Genomic DNA, 18,759 nt, shown 5'->3' with positions numbered 1-18,759 from the left:
AATTGTAAATAAAATATTTTAGTTTGACATTTGTTTGAAATCCTATTCATATATGGTGAAAAAAGAAGTTTTTGTGATATTCTTGATGTAGATTTCAAAGGCATTCAGAAAGGGAAATTCTGTACTTATGAATTTCCTCTTTTCTGAAGGCTTCTTGCTTCTTTTTTTCCTTTTTTTTTTTTTTTTTTTTTTAAAGGTTTCTTTCCCTTTTCATTAGAATAGAAAGTCTATCAGTTTATCCTTTTTGCCTTCTGGTCCATTCACCTAGGTTTGTTTTTGAAGCTAACTCACCACTTCTTAAAAATATTATCTGTAAAATTTATGTGGAGTTTGTTGTATTTCACACTTTTGCACCCCAATGATCAGTTGTAATTTAGTCCTTAGTTTGTTGTTATACTTTTATTAAGATAACATAGACATATTGTGTTTTATTTATCAAAAAGGGGGAAAAAAAAACATTTCTAAACATTTAGAAAAAGGACAATGCATGGGGAATTACTTCTGATGTAGAAATAATACACTTCAGGTTAATGAAGATTTTTGCCTGTATTTCTCTTCCAGAGGAGGGTTGTTGTTCAGAGATAGACTGTGGATTGGATAGTTTCTTATTGTGTTCTTTGTCATGTGAATGTGAAAACTTAGGATCATGTTGTGGTTTTATCCTGTATTATTATTACGAGGGTTACCAAATAAGGCCTTTGCAGTAAACTTCTTTGTTAGAAGAAAATGTTCTTAGCACTATTGTTTTTCACAGAAGTGTTTGATCATACTTCATTTCTTGACATGCCAGAGATATAAAAATGATAATGATATTGGTTTAGCAAGTTCTAGAAACTCTAAGTAACAGAGCCTCAAAAGGAAACTTGACAAGAAGCTGTTTCTTTCTTTCCTCTTTCTGTTTTTTCTTACTAATGCCTTTCTTGCAGAACTGTTTCCGCCACCGCATTTCCTTTTGAATTTGTTTTTTTGATAGAAAATCAGTAAAGGAAGCCAGGTCTTTTTATACAGGGTCTGATTTACATTAATTTAGAAGTTATATATATACAAGAACCCTCAGGCCCATCTATTTACATTTTATTTTATTTGGAATTTATTTGTAGCTTTTTTTATTTTTGTTATTTTGTTTTGTTTCTTCATTCTTTCGTTTGATTTTTGTTTAGATAGTTGTTATCTATTTTGTTTTTATTGATTACTTGATAAAAGTCTTGTTTTTTTCTTCTGTTTAGTCACATATTCTTGCTGTTTTCTATTAAATTTGGACAGATGAGATTACAAGAATTCAATAAGATATTTCTCTGTGTGTGTGTTGTTGTTTTTTAAAGTGACAGATTGAATGAGATTGACATGGACATGTTTGTTTTTGTCTGATTGTCTTCCATTTTGTCAAACTTTTTGGCTGGACGTTTTTGAGGTTATCTCATTTGTGGTACTTGAATTTAATGCGTATTATAGGTTATTTTTGTTCTTTATGGAATAATAAAAATTTTGTTGAGAACACACGTTACTTTTTTTTTCATACAGGTCTCTTTCAAATGTTTAACTGATTACTTGTTTTTGTTCAAGTTTTACATCCCTTGTGCTTTATGTTATACAAATAAGATTTTTTTTTTTTTTATTTTTTTTTTTTTACATCAGATTATGCATTATTTCACACTAAATTTTCACTTATTTGAACAGTCTGTCAGTTCTCTGGTTTTCTGTCTGTCTGTATAGTTTCTTGCAGTATTTCTCGGAACTGAGCACCTATGGCAGTTCAGGCCTGTTTCCACCCTTTCTGGAGGAGAGCGGGTAGGTCACTGCACGACACTGAAGTTGGAGTGGCAGTATGTTTACCCTCACCTCAACTACTGCTGTTGGGCTGTAGAAGCTGCTGTTTTCCTGCATTCGCACTGACCCACCATTCCGTTTTTAATACAATCATCTTCCTCCCTTGACCGTCTCCCAATTTCATGATCATGGCATCGCATTTTTTATTTTATTTTATTTTTTTCATTCACTGATTTAGCAGAGAGTTTCATTAATCAGTACAGGGTTAGAAAAGCAGTTCAGCTTAGAGCATTATTAATTAACACATGTGTTGGAAAGTTCTACTGAAAAAAAAGAAGAAAGAAACAAAGAAGAAGATATGCTACCTGGTAAGTTGGTTTTTCTCAATAAACAAAAGAAGAAAATGCTAACTGCATTTCTGATATATATCCACTTATATCTTTGCTTTAAAAATATTTTCAAAATATATATCCTCTTATATTTTTGCTTTTTAATTGTCTTAATATATATGCTGGGGTTTGTTGTTGTTGTTTTTTTTATAAGTTTTTAATTGCATTCTTGATCTCAGCCAGATGGTCTCATTCAGTCGTTCAGAAATATGATTGAAGGGTGTGTGAGTCTTTCACTGATAGGATCAGAGGAGCAATAGCTAATGCAGAACATAACACTTGTCTATGAAATAATTAAAGTATGGTAAGATATTTCAGCAAGAACTAGAATCAAATTTGTCTTACAAAATCAGATTAAATTACTTCAGATCAGATGCATTTATCTTTTTTATTTTTCAAGGATCTCAGGTGGTCTGGAAATACGTTATCAGTTGAGAATATAAGGAAATGGAGGGGTTGAATCTGTCAGTTGTCTTATTTTATTGATTCTGTTAAACTCTCCATCCGAGGAGTTGGGAAAATACTCATGTTAGGCTGACAAATTTTTAAGATGCTGCTTAAAATGTAACCACATACACATACAGAACCCACTCATTCACACACACACTCTCTCTCTCTCTCTCCTACCTACACACACCTACACATAATGCATGCACACACACACACAAACACACACACACACACACACACACACACACACACACACACACACACACACACACACACACACACACACACACACACACACACACACACTGAAAATCACTTAACACACTTTTTTAAAGTTGGTTACATGATAGAAACATTGAGAAGGGATTGCTGTTGTTTACGGATCAGAACTTTATGGCACCTCTTACTAATATATTCCAGAGGGGCAGGGTTTTGTATTTCTATCATGTGTATAGATGTTTATCATTATTTAATACTGGGTATAACCTGTCATCCATACAATACTGTTTTAACATTACTGTTGGCAAGGACATTAAATAATTGTATATGAAATGGTTTGGAACAGTTTACACATAAAAAAAATGTTTTTCATTTTATTAAGAAAGGTACACTTCTCAACAAGCCAAGCTCAAAGTTTGCTGTTTGCTGCTTGCAGTACTATTCAGAACAGATCACCAAAACACAGATAATTTATTCCCTTTATCTGGGATGCAAAAAAGACAAAAATAGAAGAAGAAAAAAAAAAGAAAAAAAATGACAACATTGGACACATTTTGGCAGCAATTAGGCAGTATCTCAACCAAATTTTCCTTAATGTCTTGAAATAGAGGAAACAGATGCATATCTTGAAACAGAAGAAACACAAGATATTAAACTGTATACAGTACTGACTCGGAACTGAGTCACACCGCTTTCAGTATTTTGTTTTGTTTAACAGTTAGTGTGTGTGTGTATGTATGTATGTATGTATGTATACAGATAGAGAGATTGAAACATGCGCTGTGCAACGGCACATAACTTCAGCCATGTATGCTTAGTGCTTGCTTAGTTGCTATCAGCTTTGTATACTGGTGAATAAGGGGTACCGAGAAACTAGTCCAGAAACATTATGTTAATTTTTCGTACAACATACTTATTGAATTAATTGAACACATCTTGTAATTTTGGGTGGAGGATGAGAAGAAGCGGTTTTATGGGAATGCAGTGGATACCAGTGTATCAGTTGCCACCCACATAATGTACTCACCTGAATTTGTATTGAATTGTCATATATTGTGACTTAATTTTGTTCAAATTCTTTTCAGCCATTTCACTATTGTTATTGTGGTGAATGATGATGTTGGTTGGTGTAACAGTGGTTACTGCAGTGTTAGTGATATTGATGGGGTTGAAATATCATCTCAGATGATGGATGGATTAGTTTTCCCTTCCAGATTTCTCAATACATCACTGTTAAGGGTTAAACTGTACAAATTCAAGTAAAAACATCTGTGCTATGTCTTTATAATTAATGCACATGATGCACTGAAACCTTTTCTTTTTTCAAGTAGATGATCCAGTTTTGTGAACATAATATGATGGAAATGGCTTTTGATAATGTTTGCTGCACCTTCAACAGTTTCATTTGCTTTGTTTAGATATTAACTATTGTGGGTATGAGTAGTGGTCAAATACAGAGAAGGAGGTTATACATACATGCTCCAATGAACTTACGAAGGATATATATATATATATGAAAAGCTTAGTGCCAACCCCCCATCGCTATGATGCACAGATTTGCATAGATAAGAGGTGCTCGTATGGATTTATGTGTGTGTGTGTGTGCATACTGATAACTAATCAGGACATGCACATACATCAACTGATACTCTCATTACTACATAATGTTATCCAGGTTGTTCATAGATCATGAATTTTTCATGTGTAGGTTCAGATTAGCATCACCCCATGAGCACGAAAGCACACACACACACACACACACACACACAGAGCAAGCCTTGCACATCAGCATGTTCGCATTCATGTAGTGGGTGTGTGTGTGTGTGTGTGTGTGTGAAGGGACGAGGGCATGGATCATAACGCGGCAGAGTGATCGCATGTTTTAATTAATAAAGTTCCACAATTTATGCCACAATCTAATGCTGATGTTGGATACACAGTGGGAAGTACTGATATATTTTTGTGCAAAATAAATGTAACTTCATAGATAAAGATGTAAAATCATATCGGTGAACAGGGAATTACCGATATATTTTTGTGCAAAATGAATATAACTTCAGTGATAAAGATAGGAAATCATATTAATGAACTACCTCCAGCCCCCTTCCCATATCAATGAATAAAAAGTGGATCACAATAGTCAGGTGAATGGAAATAAAGACAACGAACTGGACCAGTACATTACAGTGAAGGTTTCTGACACACTGCCGTTGAAGAATGGCGACCCTTTCTCGCCAGTCTCTTAAAAACTTGGTCATTTCCAGGTTTTCCCGCCACGCTAACAAGTAGGACAAGAGGCTCACAAACCCCACCTCCGGACCCCCCCCCCCTCACCCCCCCCCCCCCGAACCCCCCTCCCCCCGCACCCCCCCATCCCCCACCCCCATTAAATATTTGGTGTTGTCTGCAAAGGTGGTAGCTGTGGCCGACACGTGTACTACGTGTCGATGGAAAGCTAGGGCTCCATGGTAACGCCACTTCGTCAGTCCTTGCCGCTTGACCTTTTTGACATTGGGACATGGTGCGAGTCCACTTGGGCCTGGGGATGATGTAACGGTTGGGTCAGACATTGGGTAACATGGCCAGTGGCGAGTCAGCTGACCACCCGGCGTTCAGAGACTGGTCCGCCTCACAGCCCCCCTCCCCCGCCCCAAAACAAACATCCTCCCCACCTCGTCCTCCGTCATTTATCTCACTGGCAGCTGATTGCGAGAGCGAGCTTTGACCCGGAACGAGCAGCACAGTAGTATCTGTAGTACTATGGCACCCACAAACTTCGAGCAGCTGTGTAGTACTATTCCAAGTCCCAGGTAGTTGGATCCTTTTTTTTTTTTTTTTTAATAAATCATTATGTAGTCTGACTCTGTATCCCTTTATGCCGTTCGTCAGTGTCACTGTCTCAGTATCAGATCTATCAATCAGACTGTCTGTGTCAGTCTTCCTGACATTTTTCTTATTCTGGTATTTTCTTCCCAGCATGCTTATGCCTTTATCATTCACATATATATATATATATATATATATATATATATGGAGTGTGTGTGTGTTTGTGATATATATATATATTTATACACTCAAATACATATATTATCATGAAGTATAGAACCTGTTCATGGTGAGGATTGGATGAATAGAAAAAAATCACATCAGCGCTTGTGTGTTATCAATGAAAATAAAGAATGCTCTCTTGTCTCCCCAGCCCCCACCCGTCTCTCTCTCTCTCTCTCTCTCTCTCTCTCTCTCAGTCTCACTCTTTCGATCTGTGTCTGTCTGTCACTCTCTGTCTCTTTCTGGTTTTTTTACATATACATATCATTATATGTGATGATGTTCTTTTTCATCCCCCAAAATGTGATGGCAGGATGGGGAAAAAAGTGCTCAATTTGATTTTTTACGGAGTGATTTAATTTGTTATCTTTGGAAATTTTTTTTTTTTTATAAAGATACTCAGTTACCCCCCCCCCCCTCTCTCTCTCTCTCTCCCCCCCCCCCCCCCCCCTTTGTTTACCTATCTCTCTTTTCAAATTTGTTTTGCCAATACTCACTCTCTCTCTCTCTCTCTGTTTACATATCTCTCTCTCTTTTTAAATTTGTTTTGCCATTATTGGTGTGTGTGCATAAATGGTGTTTGTAACTGTATGAACAGACTTAGGAGCATATTTTAGAGAATGTCTTGGTTTATTTCTCTGTGCCTCTTATTTACTGCTATGCAAGCTGATTTTTTTATTTATTTAAGCATTAAGTAGCAATGACTTAAAGCTAATTAAATTGTCTGCTTTCATCTAGCTAAAGAGTTCTGCTTGTTAGCATGTGGTCTGTCAGACTGTCAAGAGTCACCCTTTGACTCTCTTAGTTTCCTGTCTTTGTTGTCTTTGGTTGTGAGATTTGGTGATCTTGCATGATTTCTGTATGTGCTTTAGGTACAAACAACTACAAACAAGCTAAGCAGGGTGGCACCACTGAACTTGATTTACTTTTACAAACAGTTTCAGACTATGAATCTCTCTCTTTCTACTCGCACCTTCTCTCACTCTCTCTTAGTCTTTGCTTGTACCACCCTTATTTCATCTCTTGTTATTTTGGTCTCTCTCCTTCCCTCCCTTCTTCCCTCTCTTTCTCTGTCTCTTCCCCTCTCTTTCTTCCTTTCCCCACCCCCATTTCATCTCTTGATTGCTCTCTCTCTCTCTCTCTCCCTCCCACCCACTTTCACCCTCTCCTTCCCTCTCCCTATCTCCACCCACACATGTACACACACACACACACACACACACACACACACACACACACACACACACATGCATGAGCCGAAGTCCTGCTGGAAAGAACAAGTTCTCTCTCTCTGTGTCTCTGTCTCTCTCTCTCCCCCACCCCACATACATGTGTACACACACACATGCAGGGGTCAAAGTCCTGAGAGAGAGCACAAGTTCCCTCTCTCTCTTTCTCTCTCTCTCCCCCACCCCACCCCCCTCACCCCCACCCCACACACATGTATACACACACACATGCAAGAGTCAAAATCAGCAGGGAGAGTACAAGTTCTCTCTCTCTCTCTCTCTCCCCTCTATCTCTCCCCCCCCCCCCCCCCCCACACACACACACAAATAGATAATAGTTTTTTGGGTTTTTTTTTTTTTTTAATAAATGAATAAAAACTCACACACATGCATGATTTTGCAAAACCAGAATTTCAATACTTAAATTGTAAAACATAATTTACTTTTGATTAACATGATCGGCAGTACATCGAATAACTGAAATAGGTATTAGTGTTATAGTGTAATACTTGTTCTTAATTTTCAGGAAACAGGCTTTACAAATCAAAAAAGTATGGTTTACTAAGGAAATAATTACAAGAGCTTTAATTAATCCAGTGAAGATCATTCTGTTTTGCTATAGTTCATGACTATAGTTCAAGACTTTGATTCATAAATTATATCATTCACTAACGATTAGTACTATATTTAGATTATCACCTTCATTAAGGAGGCACAGCTGTGTTTATTTTTATTATATATTTTGATTTCTTTCTTCTTCTTCTTTTTTAAACAGCTGTGTTTGTCAAAAGTCATCATTTTCACCTCTGATAGTTGACAGTGGGGCGTTGGTGGATCATGCATATGCCCATCTCTTTCAACACTACCGTGGTGTGTGCACGCAGTCTTTGCACCACACAGCGAGTAGCTCCATGGGCAGTGTCAGTTTTGGTAGCTATGACGTGTATGCATAGAAAATGAAGCAAGAGTGAATGAGAAGAGAGTGGTGAGGTGATCCTTCACACTTACAGCCTCAGTCTAAATCAGCAAACGTGTTTGGGACAGAAGGGGTTCTGTTGGCATTCTCATCTGATCTGTACTCAGAGTAATTTCTACAATTTATTATGCATTTTTGAAGTAATAGAAATTGAAAAGATTTTTTTTTAATGTCAGTGGTACAACAAAAGAAACAATATGTTGGTCATCAACAGTGGTACAGTGGTTAATGAGACACACACACACACACACACACACACACACACACACACAGAGTTTAGAAGTAACATCGCCAGAGGTGTATCATCAAATGGGCTCTGCCAGCTCATACCCAAGATCGAGTATGCTGTTGGTTTAAATGGGAAGACTGGAACTGAGGTAACACAGTATACTACACAAATGTGTACTTTTTAATATATTCATTATAGGCGGGGAGTATGTTATAATAATTGATGCTAAATTATGATTGATATAAACAATAACCTTGCAGTCACATTGATGAAAGTTCCCATTGACCTGCAGGCCCAGAACTGCAAGAGAACAAGCTAGGGTGTGACTAAGTCTGTCTGAAACACTGCAGCGATGACAAACCAGTGTGTTTGGAGTTGCAGTCACTACAGTTGACATGTCTGAAGGAGGGCACACATGTATAAACTATAGATCTGTCAAAATTATATTGTTTTATTTTATTCTGAACTGTTTTCTGTCCACCACATACTGCAACATTACTCCCTCACCTTTATATTGATATGGAGCTCTAGAGACGCAAATAGAATCAATTGATCTTGAAAATTCGCATTGAAGCCCATTAAATATCCATTATGACAGGTAGTGGCAGACCTACACATCACTGTTGGCTGCTCCAGAAAATTAACAAGCTGCTCCAAATAATGTGCAGGATCGACTGTAGATATGGTGAAAATTGATAAGATATTGGAAAAACTCTGCCAGATATGTACACAAATGTATGTGGATTTGCAGAGTAATAAATTATGTGCATTTGTGCAGAGTTGTTGAATATGCGAATTTGCAGAGTAGTAAAATATGTTTGTGTGGATTTGCAGAGTAGGGACAGACAAAGTGGGTGCTTTACCTGCCCCTACGTGGGGAGCGTGAAATGATAGGCAGTGATTCTGTTATTGTTATATCTTACCAGTGGTGCATAATGTGGAACAAAGTGAGGGGGAAAGGGAGCTTACGGGGAGGATATGCTGATAGACATGGGTCACGATTTACTGTTTACCCAGACATAAATGCATCAGCATGCGTGCATGCAGCAGTCACACCCTCACACACACATCATACACACAACAGACTAGTAGGTGGTGGAAAGGAAATGGTGTGGTGACTGAGGAGAGGGTAGTTGGTAGGTGTGGTAGTAGTGGTCCAGAGCGTGGCCTTTATATAGTGTTTGTTCATTCACATTGAACACAAAACTTTAGCCCAGGATGATCTGTTTAGAACAACTGTTACAACCTGCTTGACTGTCTTAAATCTTCAGAACTGGTCATGTGATGGCGTCTTCAGATTGCGTTACTTGTCAGTGACTGTAAAAAAATATAAAGATCAAGGCAGTACATTACCAACAGTTTGATGTTTAGTGTACTTGTGGCTTCTTAGCATTGTTTTCCCCCAAACTGGAACATGTCTTACCTAACTTAGTGGTTGAGGTTTATAACGTGACTATTTCAATTTTTTTTTGATGCGCTGGCTGTGAACCAAAATGTTGCCATGTTAGTACCCCAAATTTTTTGTTCTTTTCCTTGTAAGAATTTGAATTTTAAGATTATTATATAACATGCACTGTGCCTGATCTGAAGCAATCAAAAGGAAAAGAAAATCTCAAGATTCCCAGCATTACAAGCCTAGTGTGCCATGCTTGGAGCAAAGCAAGAGTCTGTTAATATGTGTAGTGATGGAGGTTGGTATTTCCATTCATCACTTCCGGTTGGCACTGAATCACTGCCACTTTACACTGCTTGCCCTGTTTGCTTCTCAGCTAAGCAACATGGATGTTCTTTGACAGAAATCAGATACTTCTCACCACCACCAAATTGTGTTTGTTGCCCACTTTGCTGTGCCATTCATTCACCTCAGGACTTGTCTTTGTCGCTTCAAACACTGTCGTGTCAGTTATCCTTCTTCATGACTTGTGTGATGCTGCTGCCATGTTTCTCTCCTGGTGAGTTTGCATCATTTGAACCATCTCCACTTCAGAATACATTGTTTCCAGACTGCCCACCAAGCTTTGTTAAATCGTCTTCCAGTTTGCAGTCTGAGTTACCTGACCATGAGTTATCTCTGGAGAATGTTGTCCGTCTGTTTTACCAATATGAACATGATCAAACTTTTTTTCCAAATGAGACACCTTCATCTCTGAATACACTGTCAGTCAAATGCGAGTCACAACATGCAAGAATTCCGTCTGCTCCAATGTCTTATTCCAAGGAGGTTCAGGAACAGTTACCATCCTCAACTGTTGCAGACCTTAGGGCTCAGACGTCTTCAAAGGCAAAAGAACTTTTTCCTCAGATTCCAACAAACCATATGATGGTGCTAGACTTTTTCCCAGCTATTACATCTCTTTTGTCACAAGACTGCTTGCTCATGGAAGAGTCAACAGACAACCTTTCACACTCGGAAGAAAATTCTGAGCCATTGAGGGACGGTCATGTCTTTTCTGAAAAGAGTGAAATTATGCCTTTTTCACTGGACAGCAATCCAGCATCAACATCCACAAAAACAGCCCAACTGCCTGAAGAATTGCCGTCATACCAGATCAGGTTTGGCAAATATTTTCAGTAAAAATGTTACTTTTGTGGTACATTGTTTTAAAAAAAATCCCTTTAAAATAATCATGTTTGACAAGCAGTGAAGCACTTGTTTTATATATATTCTAATAAAAATGTGGTGGCATCAAATGAAATTACCAATGCCGTATTCATTATTAAAAATCATCACGATTTACACGTTTATTTTTCAAACTATGCGCTGCATCCCCAGTCTCTCTCGTCTCTGTCGGTCATTTTTTTTTGTTGTTGTCAATTTTAGATAAGAACTAAGAAATGAGCGATAGAATGAACACACATTTTTATCTCTTAATGGTTCACATACACACACACACACACGTGCGCGCGCGCGCGCGTGCATACGGAGAGAGAGAGAGAGAGAGTAGGACGCATCGGTTTTTAGGGGGAAAACCGAATTGCACGTGCATGCGACCTTTCCCCCCAAGTTGTGTCCAACTCCATGCGTGCCAGTGTTACAATGTAAACTGAGTTCAGTTGTTTCGAGTTTGTTTTACTTGGCTTCTTGCAAACGGGTGTAAACCAGTTGCTTGGCTTGTCAAGTCAAAAGGCAGATTGATTGTTGGTGTCTGTCTTTGAGCTGATTTTGTTGTGTGTGTGTTCTGGTTACTCTGCAAAAATGGAGTCGGAGTCAAAAGATGGCAACAGGTGAGAAACGTACTGTGGCAGAAAATTGTATTGCCCCATTAGAATTCAGTTAGATCAGACAACAAATGAGCGACGATGTCATGAAATTCACCACCAGATGCCTTAGCAGTTACGAGTTTTTTCACTGCAAGTTCCTGGTTTCCACCACAAAAAAAGTAAATTAAAACAAAAAAATAAAATAAAAAAATTAAAGGAACATCGCAACCGTCGCTGAACTTTAAAATCATCAATCGTTTGACATTGCCGGGCTTGGTGTCCACACCCAGAAAGGGACAAAAGATTACAATTTCTTTCATACCTTCAAATCTGTTTATGTATGGAAGAAGAAGAAAATATCCCACTGTTGATCGTTAGTCCCATCGGTTTTGTCGGGGTGGGTGCCGACGTTGAAGGCAACTCGGTGACATCGGCGTTTATCATATATGTGGATGTTACGTTTAATTGTTTTAGTCCAAAAAAAAAATAAATAAATAAATAAATAAAATAGATTTTTTTTTTTATTTCAGCCGCCGGCATGTGAGCAAAATAACGATGTTTTGGATTGTTCAGAAAATGGCACTGACATTCTTTCCATGTCTCGCATTGATTAGGAAAGATTTGTAGATATTGCCGAAAGATTGAGCGCAATGAGAAGGGGAACAGAGAAGTGGGATAGTCAAACTAAAAACCTTAGGCCTCTGGGACAAAAGTTGCTGTCGTGTGGTACTCTTAGTTATCTGCTAAACTCCACTCGCGCTTTAGCATACTAAAGTCCTGGAGCTGAATTGAGGATGCTGAAGTGCGACCTTATGTCACTTCGCTGGTGTGCGTTTTCCGTGAACGTGGCACGCGACACATTACGAGTATAAACATGCAGTTTTTCCCAGAACGGTTGTGCAGCTTACGCAGTGTCTGGAAATGAAACCCGTTTTTGGTCATATTTAGATAGATAAAGAAAAAATCTGTAAACTAGTTTTTGGTGACTAGTCAGTGCACAAATTATTGACACAAACACCCGTGCTCATGCACGTTTGTGTGTTAACCCATGCATGTGTGTGATTGTATGTGTGTGGGCACACATTTTTGTACACATGGATAAATTTCTTGTTTTAAGGATGGCTTTTAAGAAAAGAAAAATAGTTGTAGCTAGGATTTTCATTCAGAACCTCTTGCCCTACCTTCAAACACAAGCTTGATCTTTTGTTAATTTCATGTCATTGTGGTGAACATTTCCTAGCTTGTATTTTCCCATGATATTGATGAAACTCTAGCTCTCTTAATATTTGCTTTTAATAGATTGCTCTAAGGTTTCTATTCTCATTCACTTCCATTTAAATAATAGTTGTTAGAATTGATAAAACACCATGCACTGACAATATACCATTACCAGTATTGGTTGTCACATTTTTCCCGATTAGTTGGAATGTAATATATAATCACATTTTTCCACTGTGTAGCATTGCAAGGAAGGAAAAAGAGAGGAGGTGAAGAAACATAAGAGTATATATATATATATATATATATATATATATATATATATATATATATACACACACACACACACACACATACATACATACATGCATAGACAGACATTCAGTATACACTTTTCTGTCTTCAAAACAGAGTACAGGGGAAGACGTGGATATTATCTACATGTTATTGTTCATTGTATCAAAAAATTTTCATAACACCTCTTTCCCAGTTTATTATTCAGCTTTAAGTGAAGGATATTTTATCTGGTTTTGCCCTAGTTTTAATATTTCAGTTTGTTTTGATAATGCATACAATTCAAACAAAGGAAATTTTTTTAAGTATGATGACTCCTCTCAACCACCCCACAAAATTTATATATATAAAAAAAAAAAAATTATGCCCGTTTTCTTCCTTTCTCATCATAGATTCTAGGTTCAGTCCCAAAACCTCCATGACTTGACCAGTTTGAGTTTCTGCCTCAACTTTTACCTCAGACTGGAGCCAATTAAAAGTTAATTAGAACTGCAGTATTTCTTGTCAGTTATTGCATCACTTTCAAAAATCATCATTGCTGAATTTCTTCATTTCAAAATTACATGCATAAATTCTAGAAATCATAGCTGGTTAGGATGTTTAAAAAAAAAAAAAAAAATGTTTTATATATTTTACGTTTTTTGGTTGTTTTTTTTAATTTATTTATTTTTTTATTGTTTGGTTAACTTAAGAAATGTTGCTGTTCATCATGGTCCATGTCTCGCAGACACCTCCTGTTGAAAACTGGCATGTAATAAAATACTCTTGATTTTTTCATTTCTTTCGTAACTCAAGGCCTGACTAAGCGCGTTGGGTTTTGCTGCTGGCCAGGCATCTTCCCATCAGATGTGGTGTAGCTTATATGGATTTGTCTGGACGCAGTGACACCTCCTTGAGAAACTGAAACTGTTGTAACTATTGTCAGCTGTGAGTGAAAAGTTTGGGTGCAAGGTAAAAATTGAAATAAAACCCCTCCCTTAAAATACCAGCAAGAGAGTGCTAGTATTTTATAGTGTACTTGAATACCTTTTAGGTTTTAATTCTAGAATGGAGGAATAGATCTACTCTTTAATGACTAATACCCGTTGTATATAAGTATCAAGTGTACTTTATTTTTAATATTTAGCAAATACTTTTTTCATTCTTTTTTCATTCTTTTTTTTTCTTTTTTTCTTTTTTTTTTACAAGGGAATAGAGTGACTCTGATGACGGGGTGGGATTGCTTTGGTTTTCTCAATATACCCCTTGTGTTTGTCTTTCTTTCTGTGACAGAATCTCGTATGTCAAAAGATCATTTTTACTTTTTATAATTGTACTTTACCTTAAATTGACCTATTCCCTTTGTTTTAGTTTTGTGTTGTCTATCCACTTTGGTGTTTCATTTTGTGAAAATTTACCTTATAGTGTAGTAGTAGTGATAGTAGTGTATGTGTTAGTGTATTGTACATTGCATGTTAATTAATGTGCATTGTACTGTTTAAAAAAAAAGGTTTCATGGGTGTTTTTTGTTGTTGTTTTTTTTTTTTGTTGTTGTTGTTTTTTTAACCCTTCTTTTTTTTGGGGGGGGGGGGGGGGGGGGTGGAAGGAGGGAGTAGAGGAGAGGGTGCATTATTCAGATTAGTTGTTCACTGGGTGAACAGTGGACTTTACTGACCAGATTAGTGCTCTTGGTGCTGCTATTAACACTGAATTAATTAAGCAAGGCTACTTAGTGCATTCGTGTGGCAAGATTCTTTGCAGCTGCAGCACACATGTATCATGTGTTTGACATTATTTTGTTTGCACATGTCTTGAATAGTTATTAATGACTGAGTTATCAGGGCTGGATATCCCCCCCCCTTCCCCTCTGTTATCCTAACTTGAAGATATGACCTTAGAATGTTGAATAGTCTTTATTTATTCAATTTATTGTAAAAAAATAAAATAAAATAAATAAAATAAAAAATCAAATCAAATCAAATTTTACTGGTATACACTCTACAGATAAACACCTCCCTGTATACCATCACTCCCTACACATACTTTAAACGCATGCATGCACTCCTGTACACACACACACTCACACACACACACACACACACACACGCACACGCACACACACACAGGAATGAAATCACAGCATATCTATTTTTATTCACAATGGAGGTCACTATCAGTTTTCTACCAGTTCCTAGTTGTTGTTTTTGTTTGTTTGTTGTTTTTTCAACATCCAGAGACGAAATCAACATAAAGTGCTGTTCGATACTAATAAGTAGGTGGATCTGACGCCTGTGACAATAGTCCAAGCGCCCGCTGAAAAAGCTTGTTTTGCGTCATAAAGTTTTTTTCTTTGGCGATTCTAACTGAGTTTTCATTGCTGATTTCAAATCTAATGGAGGCCAGACGCTAAACTTTGGGCATTATTGTCTAAAAGTGAAAATCCAAGATGGCCGCAATTGAATTAGAGTGAAAGATGTTGTGATGGGTATCATGCATTTAAAGACATAAAAAAATGTACAAACTTAGTTAAATAGCATGCAATGAAAGAAAAGTAATCACACTTGATGAAATACACATCAAATATTCGATAAAATGGCTACTTTAGAGAAATAAAGATGGCCGCCATCTAGTTTTCATATAATGTGCTGATCCGCGAAACACTTGAAACCGTTGTATTAAAATCACTTAAACTGTTTAACAGGGAGAAAACACTGGAACACTCACCAGTGTCTGCTGCTAGTTCTCACATCAATAGTGGCTGAAGGGCGTCTGAAGACAGGTCATGTATCCTCATAGTAGGGCGGGGCAATGACAGTCATTGGATTATTGCAGGCAATTGTTCCTCTGCATTTGCAAAATGCTGTACATGTAACAGATATTTTGGTGCAGGTGCACTGTACTGTGCTGCATCCAGTTTTACAGCTGCATCTGACCAAACTGAGAATTTCATCAGGAGCTGGCAGCTGAGCATTAAGTCCAAGGGCTGGGCGGAGTGTTAACTGGTGTAGCTGCCATCCGTACTCAACAGGATCCAGATCAGGAGGAGATAGCTCCCCTGCTGCTTGCCACAGCACAGCCTGAAAATGTGCTCGTTTGATGTGGGCCTGAAAACTTGCCATTGTCGGAGGAAGGCTACTCAGTTTTGGGGGAATGTGTCTCTTTCCAGCAATCCTCTTCCTGAAAATGTTGGCTCGAACGGTGTTCAGATTGGCCCCTGACTCGTCCCCATAGAGCAGATTAGTGAACTGAAGGCATGACTCAGAGATTTCCTGGAAAGGTACAGACATCTTCCCAAGCTTCAGTTCACCAGAGAATACTTCAAGCTTCTTGAGGACTGTCATCTTTCCAATTCCAGCAAAGGAAGAAACTGTCACAACCAGTCAGTGCATGAGCTGCCAGCAGATTAGGCATTATGGTTGCATGCTGTCTGATAACGTCGTTGACGCTTATGACATTATGTGTGGATGTGCACGACTCGATGGACAGAGTCATATTTTGGGACAGTCCTTTGGTCTTCATGTGGAGATGATGTGTCAAGATGATGAGTACATCGGTGTCATCAGAAACAACCCTGATGTTCCTCTGTCCTAATGACGATTCGTTGATGACATGAAACGCCATCAGCACATCAGCTTCTTCATGATACAGAGGGTCTTGCTGAAGTCCAGACCCCATCTGTATGGGGTGTGGGTCTGGCCCAGTGATGACAACATCTGTTCCTGGTGGAGGCTGCCTGCTGCAAAGCCGATGTACGATCATTTGTATCAGTTGTTCCTTGTTGGCTGTGACTTTCAGCATGACACTTTGCTGTGGCAGAGGTGACTCTTCAGTCAGGTTGTACACACGACTAGTCCCCTTCTGACGGGCGGTTCGACAGCATGATTTTGTGCTCAGTTTGTAGTATCTGTCGAAGACCACATGTGACACTGGTGCTGCCTGAACTCGTCGCAAAATGGTGGCAACTGCGGCTGTGATGAAAGCCGAGACTTTAACTGGAGCTGCAGGCCAACGTACTGTCCACAGAATTGCACAGCCATCCAGGATGACAACAGTGGGAGGTTCTTGGTTGCGAACACCAGACAGAATCTGTATTTTGTTCTTCAGAGCAGCCTTGCTAGTTGTCCTCATGTCACCATTCTCATCAAAAAGGGCTGTAGATTGAAGAGCTAGTTCATGGGAAAACAAAGTCTCAATGGAAACGGATTCCCTGGAAGTCGCCATAATGGCAAGAACGCGTGCATATATGAACTCAGTGTCAATAGCAGTGTCCACTTTAGCATGTTTTGCAGTCACTTTCATGACTGCAGCCATGTTCTTCACTTTCTTTGTGAGCTTGAGATGGAAACTGGCAGGCCATCTGCCCTCAAACGCCTGTTGTTCTGCAGCACCAACCTCTACTGCCTCATGGACATTGACAGTTGGGTCATCAATGACACAGCCAGAAAAGACGTTGATGAGGCCTGTGTCAGGATGTTTGCTGGTGTCCAGGATGTCAATGCAGGTAGACAATGTCTCTCGAATCTTTGCTCGGTCAGCAGCATCCTCCTTGATGCGTGTGTGACGCTCTTCTTTGTGTGTGTTGACAACTGTCTGAACATCCCCTTCTTTGATTTCCTGGAGGTCGTTCAATAGCTGGGTCAGCGTACTTTGTGAAAAGGCCCAGATGGCAAGGGTGGATTCATTGAGAGTGGAGCCTATGATTCCTTAAGGCCCATGGCCATAGCGCATGTAGGTCGTCTCAATGAAGAGATCTGACCAAACTCCATTCCACAGGCCGTCTTGATGGTGCATGACATGTTCCCCAGCCATGAATCTCTTCAGGACGGCTGGATGTAGGCGCTGCATGGATCGGAGGTAGTACAGACCGTAGCGAGCATAGTTGACGTGTCCAGAGGCAAAGAAGTAGGGGAGCATCTTTTCCACAGCAAACAAGTGAAGAGTCCAGTCAGCTTCTCTCTCAGCCCGAACAAAGGCCATCATAATGAACACTGGGTCAATGAGGCACTCAACCCAAAGTCTTGCGGTTTTACTCTGGGTGCTTTTGGTCATGAGACGTTGCGTAAGTTCAGCCATGGTGTGCACGTCAGTGTTGGAGAGAATGGGTCGTAGTAACTCCTCAACAAGAAGTCTCAGTGCTCTCACATTTTGTGGGTATTTTTTCCCTGTCAACATTTGTGGGGGTGCCAAGTATGTCTTCAATGCCGCTTCCTCCCATCAGGTACCCCACAGCACCAACAAAACTCATCAGCATGTGCATACCACCAAGTCTTGGGATGAACTTCTGAAACTGTTCTTTGCCAACCCATGTGATGTGGACAAGTTCTTTGTACAACTGCTGGTCACTGGTGAATATTGTCCATTCCTGGCCAGTGAGCTGTGTCAGACATTGGGCTTCAACCATGGCTGTCTTCATGGTGTCTGGCTCAGATGGGATCATGTCCAGAAATGGGCTGTACACCACATCTGTCTTAGGTTGGGGTTGTTGTCCTGCACTGCAGGCACGTTGTGTGTTATAACCTCCATACTCGGGTCCCGCATCTTCTCCGAGTACCTGTTTGAAAAATGACAGATCTTCAGTTGCAATTCTGTTGAGAGAAACCTGTCGTGTGGCAAGAAAGACCAGAGATGGGACATGTCGCAGGCAGTGTTCTTCTGGCATAAGTGGTTTCTTGTTTCCCGTGTACCGTTGAACTGCAACATCACCAAGTGTCAGATGATCGGACTTGGTTTTTGTTTTGCTGAGACGCCTGATGGTGGGAA

At 39.1% G+C, this 18,759-nt stretch overlaps 1 protein-coding gene across 4 annotated transcripts in view; it reads left to right on the top strand.

The window, feature by feature from the left end:
* Positions 1 to 18,759, top strand: part of LOC143289159 (uncharacterized) — a 46,282-nt gene that overhangs the window by 6,042 nt on the left and 21,481 nt on the right. For 2 of the 4 annotated variants that reach the window (XM_076598061.1, XM_076598060.1), the window contains exon 2: positions 1,714 to 1,788. The exons of the other annotated variants lie outside the window; for them this stretch is intronic. In XM_076598061.1, coding sequence (XP_076454176.1) covers positions 1,714 to 1,788 — 75 coding nt within the window. The remainder of the gene's footprint in view (positions 1 to 1,713; positions 1,789 to 18,759) is intronic. 4 annotated transcript variants of the gene reach the window in all.

This window comes from Babylonia areolata, chromosome 13 (genome assembly GCF_041734735.1).
Source record: "Babylonia areolata isolate BAREFJ2019XMU chromosome 13, ASM4173473v1, whole genome shotgun sequence".
In the NCBI taxonomy this organism is placed as follows: Eukaryota; Metazoa; Mollusca; class Gastropoda; order Neogastropoda; family Buccinidae; genus Babylonia; species Babylonia areolata.
Note: the sequence above shows the minus strand (reverse complement) of the source record. Positions and strands in the feature narration are given on the sequence as shown.